This window comes from Pelobates fuscus, chromosome 5 (assembly GCF_036172605.1).
Source record: "Pelobates fuscus isolate aPelFus1 chromosome 5, aPelFus1.pri, whole genome shotgun sequence".
Lineage (NCBI taxonomy): Eukaryota > Metazoa > Chordata > Amphibia > Anura > Pelobatidae > Pelobates > Pelobates fuscus.
The window spans coordinates 87,354,656-87,378,803 of record NC_086321.1 but is presented as its reverse complement, the minus strand read 5'-3'; the positions used below and the strand labels follow the sequence as shown (position 1 = coordinate 87,378,803).

General features: G+C 40.0%; 1 protein-coding gene across 1 annotated transcript in view; it reads left to right on the top strand.

Moving 5' to 3' along the window:
• Nucleotides 1–23,548, top strand: part of IL6ST (interleukin 6 cytokine family signal transducer) — a 65,153-nt gene extending 41,605 nt beyond the window's left edge. Inside the window, exons 6-16 of the mRNA XM_063454039.1 lie at nucleotides 748–905; nucleotides 2,433–2,592; nucleotides 2,952–3,034; nucleotides 4,103–4,319; nucleotides 4,768–4,956; nucleotides 14,614–14,715; nucleotides 15,380–15,526; nucleotides 15,865–16,005; nucleotides 17,447–17,543; nucleotides 20,731–20,812; nucleotides 21,589–23,548. Coding sequence (XP_063310109.1) covers nucleotides 748–905; nucleotides 2,433–2,592; nucleotides 2,952–3,034; nucleotides 4,103–4,319; nucleotides 4,768–4,956; nucleotides 14,614–14,715; nucleotides 15,380–15,526; nucleotides 15,865–16,005; nucleotides 17,447–17,543; nucleotides 20,731–20,812; nucleotides 21,589–22,209 — 1,997 coding nt within the window. The 3' untranslated portion in view covers nucleotides 22,210–23,548. The remainder of the gene's footprint in view (nucleotides 1–747; nucleotides 906–2,432; nucleotides 2,593–2,951; nucleotides 3,035–4,102; nucleotides 4,320–4,767; nucleotides 4,957–14,613; nucleotides 14,716–15,379; nucleotides 15,527–15,864; nucleotides 16,006–17,446; nucleotides 17,544–20,730; nucleotides 20,813–21,588) is intronic.
• Nucleotides 23,549–24,148: the final 600 nt, after the last annotated feature.

Here is a 24,148-nt window from a genome sequence, read left to right as displayed (position 1 = left end):
TCCTCCTTTGGCGCTGGGGACTCTCCTCCTCCTTTGTACTTAATTGGCTGCATGCGCGGCAAGAGCCGCACGCGCATTCAGTCAGTCCATAGAAAATCACAGTGAGAAGAGCGGAAGCGCCTCAAGCGGCTGTCAATGAGACAGCCACTAGAGGCTGGATTAACCCATAGGTAAACATAGCAGTTTCTGTGAAACTGCTATGTTTACAGCAGGCAGGGTTAACAGAGGGACCTGGCACCCAGACCACTTCATTGAGCTAAAGTGGTCTGGATGCCTATAGTGGTCCTTTAATCTTTTTCTAATACATTAATTAGGGTAGTTTTTGTTTTGCAGCATGTAATATACATCAGACATAAAGTACACCTTTTTAACACTTGCTGCTATGTTAATATACTTATAAACGTGTCTAAATCAACACATTCATAGACACTAGAACACCAGAATTGTTTTACATGGTTAAGGAAAACCTTTACATATGTGTACTTGTGATTTTTCTGTATTTTCATCAAAAGACTTACATTTACACTACTGCAGTTCCCTTCTTAACAGCATTCCTGGACTCTTTGGTCATTTTCCCATCTTGTTAAAATTAATATATATTTTTTTTAATTTACTTTTTTTGCATTGATGCAGTACATGAGTATTTATTATAAAATGGTTTCTATAAATAATAATAATAAAGTGTACATTTATTTGATTTTAATAAACATTTGAATGAATTCAACTTTTTTTTTTTTTTTTTTTTAGTTAAGCCTAATCCTCCTGAAATTAAGCAGTTGGTTACTACTGTGGGGTTACCCAAAGCCATTAAAATAGAGTGGAAAAATCCAATGGAAGATAATCCAAATATGCAAATGAAGTACATTATTCGATATCGGACCAATAGCAGCCAAGAATGGGAAGAGGTATTGGAGGGGATTGGGTGTATTTGTGTTTTGTTTTTATTATCCTCCTTTACCACTTCTGAGTAAGCATTCTGCTAAATATATACAATATACAATTCATCATTGTAATGCTTGGAAGAGGGTATAACAATTAGCTGCTCACAGTTCTGTTAAAATATATTTCTATATAAACTCTCACAGACCATTATTAGATTTGTCTACTTGTTAAATCTTAAAAAGGAGGGAGGGCATCCAGCGTCAGATTTATCCCCATGGGAAATCATTGATTCAATGCTTTCCTGTGGGGAGGTCTAATATGTGCATGAGCACCCACTTGTTGCAGGACAGAGGAGGCAACAAAGCCTCGAACCAGCGCTCAGGAACATCAGCACTGGCATCAGGTAGGTAAATAAAAGTTTTTAACCCTATATTTACAATAATGAGGGTGCAAGCGGAGGGAGGCAGAGGGAGCTATAGTGTCAGGAATACAGCTTGTATTCCTGGCACTTGTATCGCTTTAACACTGTATATGTCCAGCTGCAAAGTATTTAAATTACATTATTAGGATTAATAATACACAAGGTGTATGTGTCAAATTTTGTAATTGCAACTCCTTATGATACATACGGATTAGATCAAGGATTTTAGTTGTTTGTGACTTGGCATGTTAATTGTTAAGAAACTGATCTTACTATGTCTAAAATGTTATAGAGATCCATGCAATTAAAAAAACAAAACAAAAAAACACATTTTTATACGATAAGAAACTTGTAATGGAAAGTGGTTAGAGGAGAATGGCCAGATTAACTCATGAGGGCAAAATATGGCACATATTCATAAAGCCACTCTATAACCTCTTATGCATATGGTATGCTGAGAGGCTTCTATGAAATCCTAAACCAAATGGGCTACATTGGCACACCAGTACAAGTTCCCATTCTATATGCTGAACAAAAAGGAATTTGGAGTTTTTATTATCATGCACCCATTGTGAACTCAATCACGTCTGCCCATCTCTTTTTCTCTTGTAACATGAAAATAGTTGGGGCAGGACTTGGCATGACTGTATTATACAGTAGTCCCTCCTGCATTGTTTCAAGTGTATAGTCTTGTGGTGTAACATTATTCTAGGGAATTCGTTATTCTACCCTCTTAAATTATTCACCATCAAAGTACAAGTGAACCTGAGACAACTCCACCAGCAGAGTTTTTCTCAGTAAGTCGGGCTTGTGGTGCAGTGGTGGAATAATGATTTTCGAATACTAGCAAGAATTTTGAGACTGGAGCAAGGTCTCGCATCACTGCACCTTGAGTGATTACCATAATAGATTTTAAAACGGCCTGTATAGTCCTCAGATCTCAAACCAATTGTGCACTTTGAGCGAAGTGGAATGGGAGGTTTGCAGCATTAATTCTGAAAATATCCCACAGGAAAATAAGACTACATTGTCATCCTAGACCTAAATCCTGCAACTCACACATGCTTTCTTGAGTTCATATCTTAAGTATGTGGATTTCCCCCCCACCCCATTTTATTAATATTTACAGGTGCCCCAGAGTGATACTGCCTCCCACAGATCATCTTTCACTCTACAAGATCTCCTGCCATACACTGTGTATGTGGTTACAATGCGTTGCATGCAAAGGAGCGGACAAGGTTTCTGGAGTGAGTGGAGCAAAGGGAAATATACAACTACCCCGGAAGATAGTAAGTAAACGACAAATGGCAATAAATCAAACCCAATCAAAAAGAAAAAAAGTACTAATGTTTCCAAAAATGTAATTATACTAGCAACTGAAGTATAGCTTTGGCTGTGTAATTTAATGGCATTAACTGATAGTAGCATGCTTTTATGTACTTACTATGAATGTTTGATTAAACCGCATTATAATTTATGTCGAAAATATTACAATTTGAAAAGCAAGGTGTTTTGTACAATAATCAATTTGCCTAAGAGGTTCTTAGGATTTATTATACTGTACAAGAGTTTGTCGTGTATTTTATTTTATAAAAATGTATCTGCTGTCTAGAGTCTTTTTTACTATGGATTTATTATTCTTCTATAGAACCCAACAAACGTCTATCCTTATGGAGAAAGCTTGGTGACCCTAATGAATTTGGAAACCGGAGTGTTACTCTCATATGGAAGGTAAAAGTTCAAGAGTTAAAATGCGTGAATTACTAGATGACTACGCAATAATAAAGTGAAAAGTAATTTTCTATCTCATATTTTGAAAGGGTATGTTGGAATGGGTAGAAATTGTAACATGACCATGTACTGGAGCATCCTGCAAACATTTTTTTTTTTTTTTTCGATTCTCCAGCTCTCCCCCACATTGTCACCGCATTTATATTTTGGAAGGGGAATGTATAAAATTATTCTGCACATTATTAAGCATACATGATTGAATTCTGTACTTTTGTGTTCCTGTCCTCTAAGTATTTTACTGCAGAGTATAGAATATACTCTGCGGATAGGTGGCCGCCCATACTGTTTTTACTTTACACCTCTTAACAGAGTGGTTTCACGCTTCAGTAGTGGTCAGAAATTCAGAATAAGAATATTGGAACACCTCTGATTCTTCCCTAAAGGACTTATCCAACCACCATGACTACTTCTACTTTTAGAAGTGGTCGTGGTGGTAGAAGCCTGTATGTGCAGTGTTTTTGCTTGAAATAGAGATCTGCATTTTTGTACTGGTGGCTAGTTACACCCCAGCACATATGAATTAGGCAGCCTGGTACCCTATTCTGGGCTACCCAATGTCAATTCGGTGAAAAACGTCTGGCGTCGGTGCAAACTGTGTGATGGTGACCGTTGTAATGAGCTTCTCCCTTGCAGGCAGAGCACCTGCAGCGGGAAGCTTCATGGTCCGATTCCTCCACTCCTCTTTGCATTGACCATGTTTCCAATGAGCTGTTAGCAGATGTTCTAACATTACAGATATATATTCAGAAATGAGAACTATTTAGTTATAAATACGTGGAAGCAACTTTTATTCACGGTTTGTCACAGTGGTGTTTTAAGTGAGCACGCATAAATTGCATCCTTCCTTTTCTCCACATACAATTTATTTTCATGATGATTTTTTCCATTTTCTGCTGACTAGTAAATGCCCCCCAAAAAAGGTTTCTGTAAAATAAAATGTACATATTTTGAGGATGATGAGTGTGCTGCTACTGGTTTTTCAACATATTAACACTATTTTTGTTTCAGGTTCTAGAGCCACAGAACGCCAATGGGAAAATATTGAATTACACAGTTACCATCCTGAAAAGACCATCTGAGCCCTTTATAATCGATATTGTAAATGTCACACATTATGAAGTAGCAATTTCAAAAGACTTCTTTGTTGCCACTGTTATTGCTAACAACAGCATGGGGGCATCTCCACCGTCACATCTGGCTATTCCATCAGCAAAAAATTCCAAAGGTATGTATTTAGATCATATTTTTTATATATGGGGATGGGAGCATGCCACTATTGGCTGTCTTGCACCAGCATGCAGTATGTGCAGGCGTCAGACATTAATTTTGCACAGAATTGACGTTGGCCAGCCCTGAACATTGTTGGAGGTGGAATTACACCTCCCCAGCTAAGGGGTTAATCTTGCTTTGAAACGTTGCACAATCAGACTTGAGGCAACATGACCACTTGAAATCAACAAAGTGGTCATGGGTTTTGAAGTAACCTTTTAAGTAAGAACATTTACTGTGCTGCTACACATACCCACCTTTAATAGACACTGTGTATGAGATCTATGCTCCATTGATTGCTGATCAAATCCTAATCTATAAGAATCCTCTTGTTCAGTTAATATTGTTCTGTAGGTTATTGGTGTCTCAACATCCCCTCCCCTATCACTTTCTTTATATTGTAGCCCAGACTGCAGAGATTAAAATTGAAGTCAAACCAGACCCCAGCAATAAAACGCTTTTGGTAGAATGGAAATCCCAGATTAAAGCTGTTGATGGTTATGTAATTGAATGGTGTGTTAACTCAGAATCCACAACCTGCGATATGGAATGGCAGCGAGAGCCAAGCACATCAAGTAAAGCATATCTGAGAGGTGAGGACTTTTTGCCATTTGCTTTAATGTCTAGTTTGGTTTACCCAAAGACTGGTTTACTCCACAAGCAGTGATCTAGAATAGAATGTTGTTTTTATTGCATTATATAACTTTATTTTAGATGTATAAAACCATTTTAACACAGTAGCTTCGAGAAAGGTCACTTGCTATAATGCATAAAAAGAATGGACATCAAAACCTCCCATAATCCCAGACTTTCAAAAATCTCCTTTTTCATGTCAAACTCATACTATCACAGGCCAAATAAACCATGCTTAAGTTCATGTGGACCGCAAACTCCTCCCCCCCCAAATCTTCAGATTTCATAGAAACGTAGGTTTGTTTCGAAGTACAGTATAAAAAAAGTTGTAAAGGACAAGTGGATCAGCATTGAGTGACCGATCAGAGGATATATTTACTTGAAAAATGGGTAGCAAACATAATGTGTGGGGCTCCCTCACAATCCCTGGAGAGGAGAATAATAATTATAAACTAGTTAGATAGACGCTAGTTTAAAGGTCTTATACTCACAAATGATTGAACAGGAACTACTTCTCAATGATAGAGGAGTAGGTGGTATAGTCCCCACCTTTGTTTTGTTTTTTTGGTGAGATCTTCTTTGCAGATGTAGATTGGTGACCAAGTTAAAAAGTGAATAAAATAAATGGAGGAAAAATAGAACATGGCTCAGAGAAATAAAATAGCCAATAAATCTTTAATATAATGTGAATTAAAATAAACCGCAACGCGTGTCACTAACACAGGGCTTCATCAAGTGGTATTTAAAACGTTGCCTAACTGACACTGCTCGTGCTCGTAGGGCTTCAAAGTAAACAAAAGAGTGAATTTATTTTAAGGAGACCTGCATTTGCATGTAACCGAAGTTTCAGTGCAATTACCTTGACATATTAAGAAAAGTTTGGTAATGGGACTGAAATGGTAAATGCATGCTGTTGCACAGCTGTTAAAAACAAATGGTTATCTTGTTATTCACTTTGGCTGAAATCATCAAACTTGATGATCTCATTCACATAGGAAAGCATTGGGAGGCTATTGTGCATGTTTGGCAAAACGCTGTCAGCCAATCAGCATCTCCATGGGGAGTGTTCAGCACCTCCATGCAGACCCAATCTAATACACTGCCCCTGTCCCCCCACTCTAATACACTGCCCTCTAATATAATACACTGTCCCTCCAAAATAAAACACAGCCTATTGCGCCCCCCCACTCTAATCCACTGACCCACCTCCCTCCACTCTAATACGCTGCCCCCCACCTCAATTTAACAAACTACACGGGAAGGTCCCCTAAGCACATCTTTCCTTACCTTAAGATGAGCCGCCCATCCTCCAGTTCCAGCTCTGCTCTTCTCAACCAGGCCAGATGCTCCTCTGGCACTGCGAATAGGAGGGAAGGGGGAGTGGCTGACCTGCTCTGCAGACAGCCTCCCTGCGCATGGTAGCACCGATGTCGTCGCGCAGCCACCGCATATGTACATATCCGGCGGCCGGTAGAAAATATTTCTTGCCATTCTTGCTGCCGCTGGAGCACATGATTAGCCTTGGCAGGGCAGACAGCCACATCACAAAGCAAAGATATTAATTGTGGGCCGCAAGTTTGACATGCTTGTCTGAAACGGATACTATAGTGCCAGGAGTACAGTGCTGTATTCCTGGCACAATCGCTGGTTCGCGGCTCCGCCGCTTCCTCTGTCCCGTGTCTAATGGGCGCTAATGCACATGCGCACCAAATGCTGCGTGCGCATTAGACCATTAGAAACATTGGACACTGGATTTCCTTGTGCAGAACATGAGGACATCTAGTGTCAGATACCGAACCAAAGGCGGTCCATTTGGATGCAGGAAGTGTCTCCAGTGGCTGTCTGCTAGACAGCCACTGGAGGCAGACTTAGTGTTGAAATGTAAACATTGCAGTTTCTCTGGAACTGCAATGTTCAACATTGCAGCACTAAGGGCAATAGATACACTGCACCAAGACCACTTCAATTAGCTAAAGTTGTCTGGGTGCCTATGGTGTCCTTTTAAGTTACCCTGTGTTGGCCAAAAGATTTTTGCCACTTTCTCAAGTATAATCCAAAAGAAGGAAAAGAAAAACAAAAAGGGGCTAAATTTTATTTGTGTACGGGATTATGGAAGGGGCGCACATTAAAGTGTGTATAGTTTTTATAAATAAGAGTCGGTTGAGGTGTGCCGAAACCGACGCGAGGTTAGGCCTGCAAAAGAGGGCCCACCCAGATATAATGATATATAAAGAGGGTGTGGTGGGAGGGAATTTCCGAAATCGTCGAGGACAGGTAAGTAAGGGGTTTGCTGGGTTTAAATAGGCTTAAAATCCCTCCCACAACTTCAGGCATACGCCTTCTATTTGTGTACGGGATTATGGAAGGGGCGCACATTAAAGTGTGTATAGTTTTTATAAATAAGAGTCGGTTGAGGTGTGCCGAAACCGACGCGAGGTTAGGCCTGCAAAAGAGGGCCAAAAAGTATGTAACATTTATTTACCATAACAACATCATTTAGACATATTATAGAAAGCGAGCCTGATTTCCTTCTCTGGATTTGGAATGTACCGATTGCCTTGCCGAGGATTTCTAGCGTCCCATCCCGTCCATAACATGAGTTGGAACTTGACAACTTGAGGCTGCAGTGGCGGCCCCAATACGGAATGAATGTCCCGAGAAGGAATTGGATTGAGGCCAAGACTAATTAACAATGAGCGAATGTATAGCATGAATAGTTTGAGAGATGTGGCAAAAAATTGTACAAGCAACCATTTACATTGGAACGCACATATTATCTTGAACCATATACAATACTTACCCATATTGCAAGCGGTAGAGTACGTTTGCTTAGTATTAGTAGACAAAACTTACCTGCGGAAACTCATACTTAAGGCTTGAATTAGACCTTCTTAGACCTGTAGAGGATTTCTGGACTGCGTGTTCTTTTAGCTTAACCGTTACGTTTAAGCAAGGTCCGACTTCAGGACTCCGGAAGTGGCTAAGGCGGGGGGTACTGCAGGAGACTCGAGATGACAGGGTTAGTGTTAAATAAAGATAGTACGTTACCTGGAGCCATTTCTTGTAGCATGCTGTGAGGAGGGAGGAAACGTAATATGTTTTAATTATGCAAACTCATATGCCCATTTAATATCTCGTGTGGTAGAGCTGCTAGCCAACGGGAACTAATAGGCGAAGATAAGGACTATCCCATAAGAATTGAGGTTGTGCCATTAGCCCTGTGTTTGAGAGAGGCCCTACCTATGATTTGGGCCATGTGGACTTGTACTAACTATGCGCAGCAGGGTGTTAATCTCTAGTGGATGGGCGTTAACCCTACACTTGTGATTAACTGCAATGAACCACAGCAAAAAAGGACTGTAACAGGCACTGAATTAAACTAACTGTTAACTGTTGATGCGAACCGAATAATAGAACGCAAGCCGTGAGTCACCGTAGGGAAATGTGGGCACAAGAGAGGAACCTGAAAGGAGCTTTGATTGTAGTTTGAATTTAAAGATGATATGTGTTTGAATAGTAAGTACCCTATAATAGTAGCTTGGTAGGCTTGGGATCGTAAATGTTTGTATTATATGATGCTTATGGTGATACTTCTTAACCGAAATATGTAGCATGACTGAAAGTACGTCCTGATGGACTTCTTGAACTTAAATAAAGTGAAACGAGTGCAACGTTAAATGCGCGATGAATGAATCGAATGCGCATGGAGGACCCTGTGAATTTCAAGCGTGCAGACAAGTCCCTATTAGTTGTTTAAGGATTTGAATGGTATTCGTTTGGTCGTAATGAAGGCAGAGTGATGCCTCGATGTCAGATATGAAACCAGTGGGAATTCTGTTTACCCGGACTTAGATAAATTGCTAATGCTTATCCTGCATCGCTTGTATATCTGACGTTGACGTGATAATAAGTGATAGTATGAGTCAACATGTGGTAATTTAGAACTCAACGTACAAAACGTCCCTCAATGGGTTGCAATGTAATAAATAGTATATCTGTAATACATGAATCTGGAAGTAGTCGCTGTATGTACGCAAGTGTCTTGCGGAGCTGACGATGGTCCAATACAAGGCCTGACCTGCACAACACGAAACGTAAAAGGTAACGTGAGACCCAACATACGTTTTTAACTGAATATATGTAAGACAAATGCCTGAAACAAAATGTTGGATGAACCGCTGGCCTCGGTTTCTACTAGCTTGACCTGGGCACGTGGTATGATAGGATCGCCAGCGAGAGACAAGTCGGGGTAATATATACGTTTGGGTATCTTGTACTGCAATATCTAAGTATCTAGCAGACCCTCAGCCCGTAAGTGATGACGTATCGTAAGCTTAGGATTAGCCTTGTATGATAGTTCTGCCATACTGTTTGAACTGTGAGAGTATTTAATCCACAATCGAAACTAAAGCGGGAAATAAAGCGCTAGGATACCTGATTTGGTTATTGGATATAAAACATAGTGATTATGCGTGATGGGTCTGTAGTATGCCGCCCCTCCCCCAGCTTACTAGGAGAGCGAGTGTGAGTGTGTGTGTGTGTGTGCTGGCTGACTAGCTAGTGCCGCAATGCGGCGAAACGATTACTCTAGGTTGGTGACAGGTGAGGCCCTGCTATTTGCCAAGCGGCTTGAGAGGCTCTATCTATGCGTTGGCGCGAGGGGGTAGCGTGGCCACTGAACGTTGTGGCGGGGTGTCGGCCTCTCGGTGAAAGTTAAACATAAGATAGAATGGGAGTGACAGATGAGGCCCTCTCTATGCCACGATGCGAGGCGGCTAGCTATGAATTGGCCCGAGGGGCGTAGTACCTCAAAGCATGAGGATGGGTGTTGGCCTCGCGGGACCACTAACCTATGGCAAAGAAGCCATTGGGAATAATAACTAGTGGACACCTAGGTACCTGACAGCCAGCTGTCGCTAACTAAGAGGGAAGGTCAGTTAGTGAAAGAGGACATACCGTGGAACGAAATGTGGGTGGTAATGAGTTAGGATCGTACCGCTTGACCGAAACTGGAGTGCCCTGTGAGCATGTCGGGGTCCAGATGGTCAGGACGTATGAACTAGAATGTGTGTATGATTGTATGTATGGCCCTCGGGGCTCGTGGTGCCGTATCGTGGCCTTATGTAATACGAGTTTTTTTTTTTACGCGAATAGTAATGACATGATGTGTCTGTAATGCAGCTTAGGTAGAGGAAACGCACAACTAACATAAAAATGCCGTACTTACGGATGAAGCGAACCTTGTCATAACGAGAGAGAGAGAGGGGAACAGATACACGTATCGAGTGAAATCCCTAGCCATGTAGCCATTGGGTATTCATTATGCAGTATACCTATATACTAGCCGTTTATTTATTTAGGACGGAAATATCGTAAACAAGCATACCATGAAATAGACTGAACATCAACTGGTTAATGAAGCTTCAAGAAATAATGAAAAGTGTACCTGACGAATAACCATGTACGAGTGCTTGTTGTACCCATCATGTAATGCATAAAACCAGGTACTAGAGCAGCGGTAATGAATGAGAGCTAGCCTGAAATATCTATATCCACGTCCTTCTTAGAAAGGAATCTTACTAACCAGACTGAGACGGGAACCCTACGTACTGTAGCAAGGTATGTCAATGACCATTTATTTCCTTAAGTCTGAAAAAAACCGAAATAGACTGACTAACACTAAACAGTCATGTAGCAGAGTGGATGCAATGATCAAGCTGGTTTCAGAGGAAGAATGTTTATTTGTTATCCAGTGTAACATGTTAAGTTACGACAGTGACAAATGACTGTTGAGCTCTCCTATAATAGGGAACCTTCCTGATGCAAAAGCTGTCAAATATGCTCAGGCATGTGGATTTCATAGTGAACAATTGTTTGCATTAGCCAAATAAACTACCGAGCACAGTTTGGGTAATCCAGGTGACATGTGCGTGAAGAAATGTCTGTATTTATGGGACTCTGTTGTCCACACTGGTAAATCAATGTCAGGTTTCTCGGTCTCATTCTGTCTCCCGTTCCATTGAATAAGGTTTCAAAATCTATTAAACTGTATATAAAATGCAACCGTCATGCAAAATACATGATGTCACCTTTGGGCAGGGGGAGCGGGGTATCATCCCCGGGATTTATATTTTGGTGCAAACCTATGTGTATGAGCGCCACAGTGAAGTAGCTCTCACACCAATTAGCCGTCAGGTGGCAGAGCATTCACCACTTGCAGCCTGGAAAAGAGACCTGTGCTATTACGAGTTTTTTTTTTTTTTTTTTTTTTTTTTTTAAGCACAAAACCTTAAAAACTTAAAGTTCGGGGGGGCGGGGCGGCCCGCCATGCTGACCGGTCGCATGCAGGAGAGGCTCTGGAGCAATCTGGCCTCTCAGGCTACTAACACAGCCCGGACACTCGCAAAGAGCCCAGGAGACCTGCCCACGGCTGTGGACGGGGTGGCGGACCCCGAGATCGGGAGCTTCAGGACCCCAGAAGGGGGTAAGAGGCTTTGGGGGCCGCGGCCTACTCGGGTGGGATGCGGGGTAGACGGCCGCTGCCCTGTCTCCCTTCCCGGACACCGCAAGCCGACATCTTGAGACGCCTGCCGGCCCCGTTTCCCCCCCCCTTGGACCGGGGGGGTCATCCCGGTCCCCACTACAAGGGGCCTGAGAGGTATGGAGGATGGACAACGGAGCGCACCAGAGGCCTACCCCTTAAGATGGCGGCCCCGCTGAGACCGGCTCCACCAGCTCCTACGCGACGGGGCTCCAGAGAAGAGCAATCAAGCCGCTCACCGAAACGAACAACCACGCGGGGAAGACATCAGCGTGATGGGAGCAGCAGATTTAGGAAGAAAATAAACAAGCGGCACGAGCAAAGCAAGGCCTGTCGACTAACAGCCCTGCAGCAGCCACACAGAGGCACCCCTGAAATGGCGGCAGAGGGCTCACATCAACTTCCCACCTCGGTGTCTGCTGTACCAACTCTAAGTCCCCAGAGACTCCCTTAGCATTCTGATCTGGCAACCCCGACTGCACCGACACAGGGCATGGGCTGACTCACGATACCAGGGGCCCGTAGCCCACTTTCCACGAGGACTTACGCCACTTCACAGCTGCTGTCACCGCTGAACATATCATCTGCTGCGGACTGCTTGAATTAAATTAGTTTTCTTTTTATGCCTAATGCTGACAACCTAGTACGCTCCACTCTGCCTGGTTGTACCTTACCTGCACACTTACCTTAGCTAAGCTTGCTACCCTATCGCTCCACAAAATGTCAGTAAGTAAATCTGCAGTTACACCTCATGTACCACAATGCTAACCTGACACATACGATTAACTCTAGACTACACTACTCTACTGATGGTTTGTACAAACAGTTAAACATACATCCCAATACTCGCTTAAGTAATCCTATGGAGATCCTGAACCACTACATAAACAAATGTGCAAGTTAGATCTCACCTGAAATCTACATTACACAAAAAAAAATGTGTGCTACATACTTAAATGCCTTCTAAATGTTACGCTATGTCTAATAATCACTTGTTTGTCACTGCTGTTGGGGCATTGACAGAATGTCTGTGAATCATATGCACGCAAAAATAAAGAATTAAAAAAAAAAAAAAATCTATACAAATGTCTTATGTAAAAGGCGTACTCAGGTTACCCAGCTCAGTGAAGTGGTCCTGTATGTTTAACCGTTCTGCAAAAAGAGCAATGTTTACTTTGAAGCGTTAAACACATCCTTTGGCCAGTAAAACACTGGAATACATCCTTTCCTATTAAAAGCCTTGAATGCACACAGCACTTGATGTGGGGGGCATTGGATTGGCCATCAGCACAGGAAGCCATATCTCCTCCATGTGAAAGGAGGATAGATGTCAATAGGGGTGAATTATTAGAAAAGGAACGCTATAGTGATAGGAATACAGGTTTGCATTCCTAATTCTCTAGTGCTACTTTAGTTAATCCAATAATTTAATTACATTTAACAATAAAATTATCACATACTTCAGTGCAGCTTATCATATGCCTAAACATGACATCATTTTGTATTGTTTCTTTAATTGTTTTATAAGAAAATTGCACGCAAAGTAAATAAACATAATTTTAAATGAAAAAAAAAAAAAAAAAAAAAAAAAACTTAAAGTTCATACCCATGAAACAAGATTAATTATGCAATGGCTGTAGTTGACACTAGCATTGGATAGACTGGGCTTCAGTAAAAAGCCGAAATCCATAAGAAAGCAGTCCGAGACGGAATGTACGAAAATTATACGTATGGCTCAAGCAGACAAAAGCTGACGTTGATAATTTCTAATGAGTCAGAAGAAGGTTGCGTGCTTAGGGATATTTGCAAATGTATTGCCCAATTGCACCCAGACCTGTGACTTTAATTGACTAGACAAAGCTCCGTGAATCAGTAATTTAGCTTACAACGTGAAACTACTTGAATGCTTCAACAAACATTGACACCTACCATTCACTACCAGACTCTGTCTAAGTGGAAGTCTCCATATAATCATAGGCTTTACTTTGGTTAAGGAAAATATGAACTTGATTACCTACTTTAGCTACAAATTACTTGACTGTCAGGTGAAAGATTCTATAGATGAGGCAAATTGCTAAGTCTTTAAGCCACATGAGCATCCTGTCGACAGGGCGGATCTGACACGGCAACAGACTGAAATTAAACACATGGTATGATTTGATTCTGCGAGCCTAGTTTCTAAGAATAGATTGGTCCTATTGAAATATCTGCCATCACGTCTGGTGGCTTCGTCCAAAAAGTTTGCGTTTGCCGAAAAGTACTCACGATTGGAACATGCTGAACGTGTACTCGTGTCGAGGCGGAAATGACGTCAGAGGTCTGCGCTACCCGGAAGAGGAATTTCCGAAATCGTCGAGGACAGGTAAGTAAGGGGTTTGCTGGGTTTAAATAGGCTTAAAATCCCTCCCACAACTTCAGGCATACGCCTTCTATATATATATATATATATAATTCTAGATAGATATACATAGAGAGAGATTAAATAGGTGAATAATAAAGGTTATATACAACCTACTGATAAATATATACAAGATATTCTGCAAAATAAATAAAAATATATATGATGCAGTATCTTTAATATAAGTGGCAGGGTGAGGGTGGTAGAGAACTCACTAGATACATGTATAATTAGGCATGTCTCCCTTTCAAATAGGCTCAGGAAGTGTAGATGAATAGTCTTCAGAGGAGTCTTCTTGATGGCTCAGGATTGTGGGGAAAAAAGGAAAGCGTAAAGTGCAGATGGTATTTAAAAAAAAAAAAAAAAAAAAAAATTACAAATTTATTGCACAACATTGCATTTACAAGATAGTAGATAAACATAAGCGTATCTCCATAGCCAGCGTGGTAACCAGACTTCAGTGAATAACAGGAAGCGCTGGAAATAAACATGCAGGGTGGCAGATTACAAATAAAAATACAATTGAAAACACAAAAATAAAAGCATAAAGTATCTCCTGTATAGTGACTGATGCTGTAGTTTTATGGAGTTCCCGCTGACTGATATTTATCTTTTATCTCATTCTGTACATCCTGCTGTTAATCCCCTATCTAACTATTATCTTTGTTTTCTTGTTAGGCGACTTTGAACCTTTTAAATGCTATTTGATCAAAGTTTTCCCATTGTACAATGATGGCCGTGTCAGTTATGTATCCGCGGAGGCGTATCTTAAGGAGGGAGGTATGTAAATGTAATTGTCTCATGCTTCATATATCAGACGTTCCTATTGGCTTAATGCAAGTGATGCACATGATGTCTGTTACTTTCCTTCCTTGGTAAAACCTTAATTGCCTTAGGCATTCCATGTCCTTTAACATTACCTGCTTTCTCCTTATCCTTTACATTATTCTTAAAGTTTTGCATGCTCACAGTTTAAACACGTTCAAAAATAAAAAAAGAGGCAATATCGCAAATGGGCTGCAAAGATTGCACTACCAAATGTATATATTTCTCCCCTCCCCCCTTAGATTATCCCATGTATTGGGAGTAAAGTGCAGCTTCATGAATTAAAAGTAAAAGTGAACTTAGGCACGAAGTTTCCACCTATTGAAAGAAGGAAGGAGTGCTAGTCTATTTCCCAAAAATCACATTGTCCTTGGATAATATAAGCTGCACGACCCCAAGGAGTTTGTGTTTTAATATCGGAGGCATTGCTTGTAGTGTTGGTTTTAAGCCTTATATCAAGATCCGTTTTTAGAGTGATCTCATTTAAGATGGTTTATTGTGCAGTAACATATACATTTAGAAGTAAATCCTTAAATTAAATCTATAATAGTGCACTTATTGTGCACTGTTTACTTTTATCGGTTTGCTGTATTTATACAATGTAACCAATTGCTTGCAGCTCCTTCTGAAGGTCCCAGTGTTCGGACCAAGGATGTAGAAAAACACAGCGCAATCTTGGTGTGGAGTCCAGTGCCTCTGGATAAACGAAATGGGTTCATAAAATACTACACTCTGACGTACGCCTCCAGCCAAGGGAATGAAACTAGTAAGTATTGTGCTGGGGTTTTACAACATATTATTTAAAACCCCGTTTTAAAGATCGGATATTTGAAAGTTGTGTGACTTAAGTTGCCTGGTGCTGACCCAGCAGCACAATTTCCAGATGACTTTTGTTTAATATTCATTATTGTGAGTGAAAACTGCAACATTCATGTCTTCCAACTCATGGCAAGTGGAGTAGATATGAAGCCTTTCATTGATTAACCAAATTTTAACCAAATTTTGAATATCTGTGCATTTTTAGGAACAATGTGAAAAGCAATGAATTGCACAATTCGACCAGGTGACATAACATCTGCAATGTTCCCTCTTTTTTTTTTTCAGCATTGAAAATAAACCAGTCTGACTCAGAATTTACCCTTTCGCAATTAGAGGGTGATACACTTTACTCTGTCCGCATGACTGCGTATACGGAAGGTGGACAAAGGGATGGTGCTGTATTTACATTCACAACACTCAGATTTGGTGAGCTCCATGTGGGAGGTTGAAAGTGTCTGTGTGTTTCTCATCTGCTTTGGTGTACTATAAACGTGATTTATTTTAAATTTTTAGTTCTATTCATATCACCTTTAAAGTAAACCCATCATAACTGAAATCCCCCACAGGCAATCAATATACCCGTATATACTCGAGTATAAGCCGACCCGAATATAAGCCGAGGCCCCTAATTTTACCCCAAAAAACTGGGAAAACTTATTGACTCGAGTATAAGACTAGGGTGGGAAATGCAGAAGCTACTGGTAAATTTCTAAATAAAATTAGATCCTAAAAAAAATATATTAATTGAATATTTATTTACAGTGTGTGTATAATGAGTGCAGCGTGTGTATGAGTGCAGCGTGTGTATGAGTGCAGCGTGTGTATGAGTGCAGCGTGTGTGTGTGTATGAGTGCAGTGTGTGTGTGTGTGTATGAGTGCAGTGTGTGTGTGTGTGTATGAGTGTAGTGTGTGTGTGTGTTGCAGTGGTGGGGGGTGGGCAATTTTATTATTTTATTTATTATTATTTTTTTTAATTATTTTAATATTTTTTTTTCATTATTTCTTCTTATTTTTTATTTAATTATTATTTTTTTATTTATTTTTTCGTCCCCCCTCCCTGCTTGCTAGCTGGCCAGGGAGGGGGGCTCTTACTCCCTGGTGGTCCAGTGTCATTGGCAGTTCAGTGGGGGGGAGGGGGGGCTGCAGAGAGCGTTACTTACCTTTCTTGCAGCTCCTGTCAGCTCTCTTCTCCTCCGCGCCGTCCGGTCAGCTCCTCTATCAGCTCACACTGTAAGTCTCGCGAGAGCCGCGGCTCTCGCGAGATTTACACTGGGAGCTGACCGAGGTGCTGAACGGACGGCGCGGAGGAGGAGAGAGCTGACAGGAGCTGCAGGAGAGGTAAGTTACAGCTCTGTCAGCCCCCCTCTCCCCCAGTCTGTATTATGGCAATGCAAATTGCCATAATACAGACTCTGACTCGAGTATAAGCCGAGTTGGGGTTTTTCAGCACAAAAAATGTGCTGAAAAACTCGGCTTATACTCGAGTATATACGGTATTATCAGAGAGAAATTCTATTTTCTCTGGGCTTTACCCTAACGGAACACACGTCTACATTGGTCATGTTTTATGGTGCTCTGCTTGGTGATACTGGAGGTATTCTAATTTACTATATAAATACATTGTGTGGTCCTTGTTATTTTGCTACGGTTGCCCTCGGTTAGTTTTAATGGCTCATTGTGTTAAAGTAGAATAATAAGAAAATATGTACAAAATAAACTAGTAATATGTGGATAGTAATTTCTAATATCTGTCTAAAATGATTGACCTTTCTGAAGGATGTGTTTAACACAAAAGTTAAAACAAATTATTGATGTAAGTATGATAACTGGATATAATGTCTTCACGTTTTGTTTTTCCTTTCACTAGCCAATGGAGAAATCGAAGCCATTGTGGTGACTTCTTGTATCATCTTTCTAGTATTCGTGCTGGCTGGAGCCATTACATGCTTCAGCAAACGAGACCTGTAAGCATACATTAATCCCACAGCTGAATTGTTTTGTTTTTGTTTAACCATAATCAGGGTTATTCACTAGACCAGTGGTTCCCAAACTTTTTAGTGTCAATAGTTTTCCAAGGCACCCCAAGTCAAAACTAAAGTGCTAGGTTGTGTATGTACAGTCGTGCGGTATATACTGGCACTATACAGATAATCTGGGGGATAAAGTTGTGCATGCCACATGCGAACTGCTCCATTCTTGTTTACTTACCTACTTGCTGACCCCCATCTTCTTGTAGCCCTGCTGCCTCATGGGCCCCGATAACTAACAGGCCCCACTGCCTATCAATAATACTAAAGTATTATCATACCTCCACTTTCAAACGGGTAAAGAAGGAAACATTTAGTTTTGTGGGTGTGAGTGGGGGTATAGCCAAGGACAAGCTTGTTTTGAGTACATTTTAGTGACTTTTTATTACATTTTAAAAGTAAAATGTAAATTGGAACAAGAACATGTATCCTATTCACACAGCGGGATGTCTGCACACATTTATTGTAGTTTTAAAGACACCTTAGTAGTGTGAAATGCTGGAAGGTGTATGATGATTGCAAACACGACCATTATCTGTTATTATACCTTTTACACTTAAATGTATAAAATCGTAAGGAACCAGCAAAAATCTTTTATTTTGAAAGCTTCAACAGAAAACATCACAAAAATCTAACTTTTTTTTTTTGTCAATAAAGTTTTTTAGTGAGGCAAAAAAAATGACATGCAACTCACTTTTAAAACAGTGATTTTTGTATAGAAATGACAATGTACAGTAGACCAGAAACCAACTAATTTAAAACAATAGGTCACAGATAATGCAAGCCACATTTTAAAATAAAATACGGTCAAGTAACTAAGGTAATTTCAGATACATGATCCAAGCTAATATTGCTTTAGTAACGATTATATTTTCATGACTTGACAACACTAAAGATAAAAGTAATGAGATAATACATGCGTGGAAGCAAATCAAAGAAAAACAACGTTTAAACAAAACACATGCATGGCGTAGATCTTGAGCATGGTGTTGTGGAGTTAAAGGAAAATAATAAAGATGAAAAACGTGCTCCTCGCTAATGAGAAACCAGAACATATTGGAGACATGTCCAGATGTAGCAATAAGTTAATTTGTAAGTAAGCACAAACTATTTTTTGATGGAAATAATCAGTGAGACGGATGAGCCTGTTGCTCACTACATATCTTTCCAACTCTTGGTGTTAAAGTGGATACAACCACTCTCATTTCCTGTTCCACGTTGATTTTTGCACGGTATTTGCTTTTTATCACAGCGACCGCCGAAAACCCAGCTTCGCATAAATATGATGTTGCAAAAGGAATTAAGATTTGCTGAGCTTTACCACTAAGCAGTGGATATTCATCTTTTACTGAATGCCAAAAGTCAGTAAGCGCCATGCTGCCAAATTTTACCTTGAGCTTATTGTCACAAGACAGCTCAATAAGCTTTTCTTCTTCCGCAGAAGAAAATTCAGATGGAGCTTTGGCTCTGAATGGGTCTTGAATCCATGCAAATTTGTCGATCTCCTCTTCTTGAAAGTATTTTTGAAAAACTGGATAATATGTGATAGATGATCTTCAACAACAGATTTTAGATTATGCTAACTGCTGTAACAATGGGAAGCAATCTTTGCCACCGTCTTCATTTTTCTTCTCCATAGTTGTAATTTTTCTTTTTTTGAAAGCTGAAATCTTCTTGGATAATTTAAAAATGTGCATGTTACCTTCCGACAGGGAGAGATTCAATGCATTTAACTTATGTTAGTTTCACCAAATAATCGAGTTTCACAAACTGGTTGGCATGCTTGTGTTTTTCTTCTTTAAGAAAAATGTTGATTTCTTGCCGTAATTCAATATGTACGGAACAAAACATTGCCACGAGAGAGCCATCGTGAGTGGCAATAGTACAACAGATGTGTATTCAGATCCCATGTCTTCACACAATTGTTTGAAAAACCTTGCTTTCACTGGCCGAGTTTTTATAAAGTTTACCATATTCACCACACATTCTGAAACTAGATTCAATGGAGGACTCAAATGCTTTGACGCTAGTGCTTATTGTAAACCATTGTCCCAACTTCTTTAGCTTTACTAAACCACTCTTAATTTATAACATCCAAAAATAAAAAAATACAGATACTGGCTAACACTGATACATTGAGTGATTATTTTCGATTTACAGTCATTTTGGGAGGTTATGGTCCGCTACAAGACTTTGCGTTATGTGCAAGCAAGCTGCTTTCTGCTAAGCAACACACATTTTATCTTCAGATTTACAGCCCTTTAAAATTAGTCACACAAATTTATCCTAGCTATACCTGACTTTTATATCTTGTTCCAAATGTTGTAACCACACAGTGGCACTTTTCTATTCCTTACAGCATGCGGTAGGTAAACCTCAGCACACCAAATGTTGTGGACTACATCTCCCATAATGATGTTACAGCCATTATAATACTGACAAAGCATTAAGGGAGATGTGGTCGACAACATCTGGAATGTCGAAGGTTGCCTATCTCTGCAATGCTGTATTGAACTGCAGGGCTCAAAAGTTCAAGTACTATGCTTCCTGCCAAGCCTAACATGTACTCTCAACTGCATACACACCTGGACAGTCCAAGACACACTAACCAGGGATGAAGTTCTACTCGAAAGAGATGAATTTTCATTCCATAGACCTTTTAAGTGTGTGTGTCTGTGTCTGCCTTGCACTCAGGCTTCAAAAGTTGCCAAACCAGGTGCAATACCAGGGCTTAAACATCCAAATAGTAAAAGTAGTTGGCTGCACTCTCTGATTCCAATAATCTATAACTTTTTTTATTCCAGCTTCCTAAAATAGATCAATGTTTCAGTCCGTCTTGTGGACTGAAACGTTGATCTGTTTTAGGAAGCTGGAGTAAAAGTTATGTTATTGGAATCCGAGAGTGCAGCCAACTACTTTTACTATTTGGATGTTTAAGCCCTGGTATTGCACCCGGTTTGGAAACTTCTGAAGCCTGAGTGCAAGATAGATAGATAGATAGATAGATAGATATTCATTTCCTATTTTTGTATTAAAAAAACGTTTTTCACTTCTAAGATATGCTGTGTAAAATATATTTTCAATTTTCACTTTTTTTTCCCCCCTTATTCATTTTGCATTCTAGGATTAAAAAACACATTTGGCCAAATGTTCCAGATCCTTCAAAGAGTAACATTGCAAAGTGGTCTCCTCAAACTCCAAGTAGGGTAAGAAATTAACTTTACATGTACAATTTTCTTTCCCCTATGAACCAGGACTACAGCTTGCAGGAGAATCCTGTTTTGATGTGGCAATGTTACCTTGTAGCATCAACTCTATGTTTTACCCCATAGTGACATACATTGTATGTCACCTGCCAGAAGTGTTTTTTAACATACTAATCACTGGGCTATTTCTGAATGTCGTTGAACGATCACATAAATGCTATTCTGGCAGCCTTTGCAAGGACCTCCAGTTCGTGCATTCCATGATTATTCTGCGTACCCAGCCACTTACTCTTTACTTAAGATGGTAAAATAATCTTGTTTTAATTATAGAATGGGTGGGCAGATGAGGATGCCCATTTTCTTGATAATAGAACGTGGTTGTTGGTTTTGTGGCCTTCCCCTTTATCTCACCTATATGTGGTGATCAAAGAGTTGAAATATGGTTACAGGCGTGCATACACGATCCTGACGCCCATACCATGCTGAGGGATGACCTGTTTTTCTGAGGCAATTCAGTCACCTGAAACAATTCTTGCCCCTCCCACATCGTCATCATGTCAGTAAATGTCCAGTTCCCCTGGCACTATCACAGTGTCACTGCCTTCCACCAAATGCATCTAAATATATGGACATAGGTGGGTGTCTATTATAACTTGTTTAGTGAATTCTCCTAATGTGGGCTTAGAATGTGCACCATATTAATTAGCCCAGGCATAGTGTGCTGAATGTTAAGTTACATTATAACATAACATGCAATCCTTTTCTCTTCTTTACAGCATGAATTCAACCCCAAAAATAGCCTGTTCCAAGATGGTAGTTTTACTGATGTCAGTGTGGTGGAAGTATCGGAGGAAAAGAATTCATACAATGAACAGGATATAAAACCCATGGATCCACTGAAGAAGAACACATCTGAAGGCTTAAGTAGTGGTATTGGGGGTTCTTCGTGTATGTCATCTCCTCAGCTGAGTGTATCTGATGGTGATGGGGTTGAATCTGCTCAAACCACATCCAGCACTGTGCAGTATTCCTCTGTTATCATTAGTGGATATAGAGACCAGCAGCCAACAACAGTGATTCCACATGTATTTTCAAGATCCGAATCAACGCAACCACTTTTGGAGTCTGAAGAAAGACCTGATGACCAACAGCCTGTAGAGGGAGAAGACCATCCAGTGGTTGCCAGTCAATATTTTAAACAGAACTGCAGTCCAGAAGAAGTCACAGGCAGACTAGAGACCTCGACTATAGATGGGGGTCGCCTAGAAAATGGTCTTCAAGAAGTCATTAAATGTCCTGAAGAACAGTCAGCAGATTCACAAGTGGATCATGTTATTGGAGGATTAAAAAGCTATTTGCCACAAATTGTGAGGCGTGGTGGCTACATGCCCCAATAGACTGACATTTGAGGCTGCGTTTTGGCATATTGTTGAAGCCATGTTTGTGTGGCTTTAGGCAGAACACATCCAGTATCATTTCTGTCCCCCATTTTAAGAGCTGCTAATCCGTATTGTTTGTATTATGCTGTCAGAAACCAAAGATTTTTTTTAAACAAAAATAGAGAAGATTAGCAGCAAGCTTCAAATATCCTCCATTTGGTCCATCAAATTCATTAAATATATTTTACTGTATACAAGAAGCATTCATTAAACATTTGAATTGTGTACATATAATTGAATATAGTTAAGTAGCCAAAATTACCAAAATAACCTCTCTGTAATTATTTCATAAAATTTTAAAATAAGGTGGCTTATCCAGTGCTAATGATAGTTTTAAACAAATATCTGTGAAATATATCTGCTTTGGCATTGTAACTGTCAGTTTAATATGCACGATGTTTCAGCATGTGCGACTTACAGATTGCTTGAACTAGATGCAACATAGATCAGACTGATAAACATGCCAAAATAAATTTAGTCTTGTCAAAGATTCCCATCTGTAACAGGAAAAACAACAGCAACATTTTGGTAATCGGGGGGTGCTCATACTCAGATCTTCTGATTTAAGTGGTTTTAGCAATTCTTAATACAAACCCAGTTTTCAGATATGGATGTATAATTGTGTAAGACAAACAGTGCATGGAATCTATTGGCACAAAGAACATAATATGCAATTAAGTGTGCACCGTCTGGGCAAACAATATTGTGCATACACCTAGCATGTCTGTGACATATTACAATATACAGTGCTCGCAATCTGTTAAGTATTGATAGATGTAAAAAGAAAAAAGCACTGATTTTTTTTTTTTTATGTATGTTTTTTGTTTTTTTAAATAGAATTATTAAAATGTAAAAAAAAATTCACACAGTCTGTTGAAGGCATTATTGGAACTTTCAAAAACATCTCAGGCTTTCTATCTTCATATTGTACTAGGATGGGCTGGTGTTCTGTATCTGCCTTGTGTGCCCTGCATTATAGCAGGGGTGTCTGAACTCTGCCCTCCAGCTGTTGGTCTATATTTCCCATCGTTTCCTGCCAGGCAACCATGAGATGAAGTAATTATTTGTAGCCAAGCATCATAAAATGGGAATTCTAGCCAAAGCTGGACATCTCTGCATTCTAGTGTTCCATAAAAATGGAATGTTCCCGTCTAAATTATCAGTATTGTATGCCAAGAGATCCTTTATTTTATCTTCAGCCAATTTTAATTGCACATTTTTACTATATATAGTATGTTTATTAGTTTTCCAAAGCATTACAATTGTATATATTTAATAAATATTTAAATTTGCATTTCTTTCACACTTTTTACACTTTTTTTATATACATATTGATTGTGATTATCAACTGCTAATATCAAGAAGTGGAAAGCACAAGATGGAAACAGCATAGATTTGCATGGTCCCATTAATGGATGCATGAATGACTGGCTGCTCGGCACCTGCCAATGCTCCCACCAAAAATGTCCTTTTTTTTTTTTTTTTTATAAAGGAGATGGTCCTGGTCATAAAAGAACAATCCAACTGCCATAACCACTACATTAAACTCTATCGGCCAATGCGCTAAGCCCAACAATGCTGGGCTTAGTTCAGGAGAAGTAGCCAGTTCCTGCTGAGAAAATTCTGGCTCTTGGGCGAAGGCAGTTGAGAAGACTGGTGGACCCCAGAGAGCTTTTGGCACCATAACCACTATAACAATCTGTAGTGGTTTTGGTGTCTTGAGTGTTGGCAAAAGCAATAAATGGGCTGTAAGGAAAAGCTGGTATGAGAGATGTGTAGTAACACCATAGGAAGGGTAAATTAAACATTCTAGAATGTGTCAGAAGGGCAAGGAACAGCAGAGGCTGGGTATAAATGGATGATTCCACTTGTTTCATTTTGGGGTTGTAATTTTGGG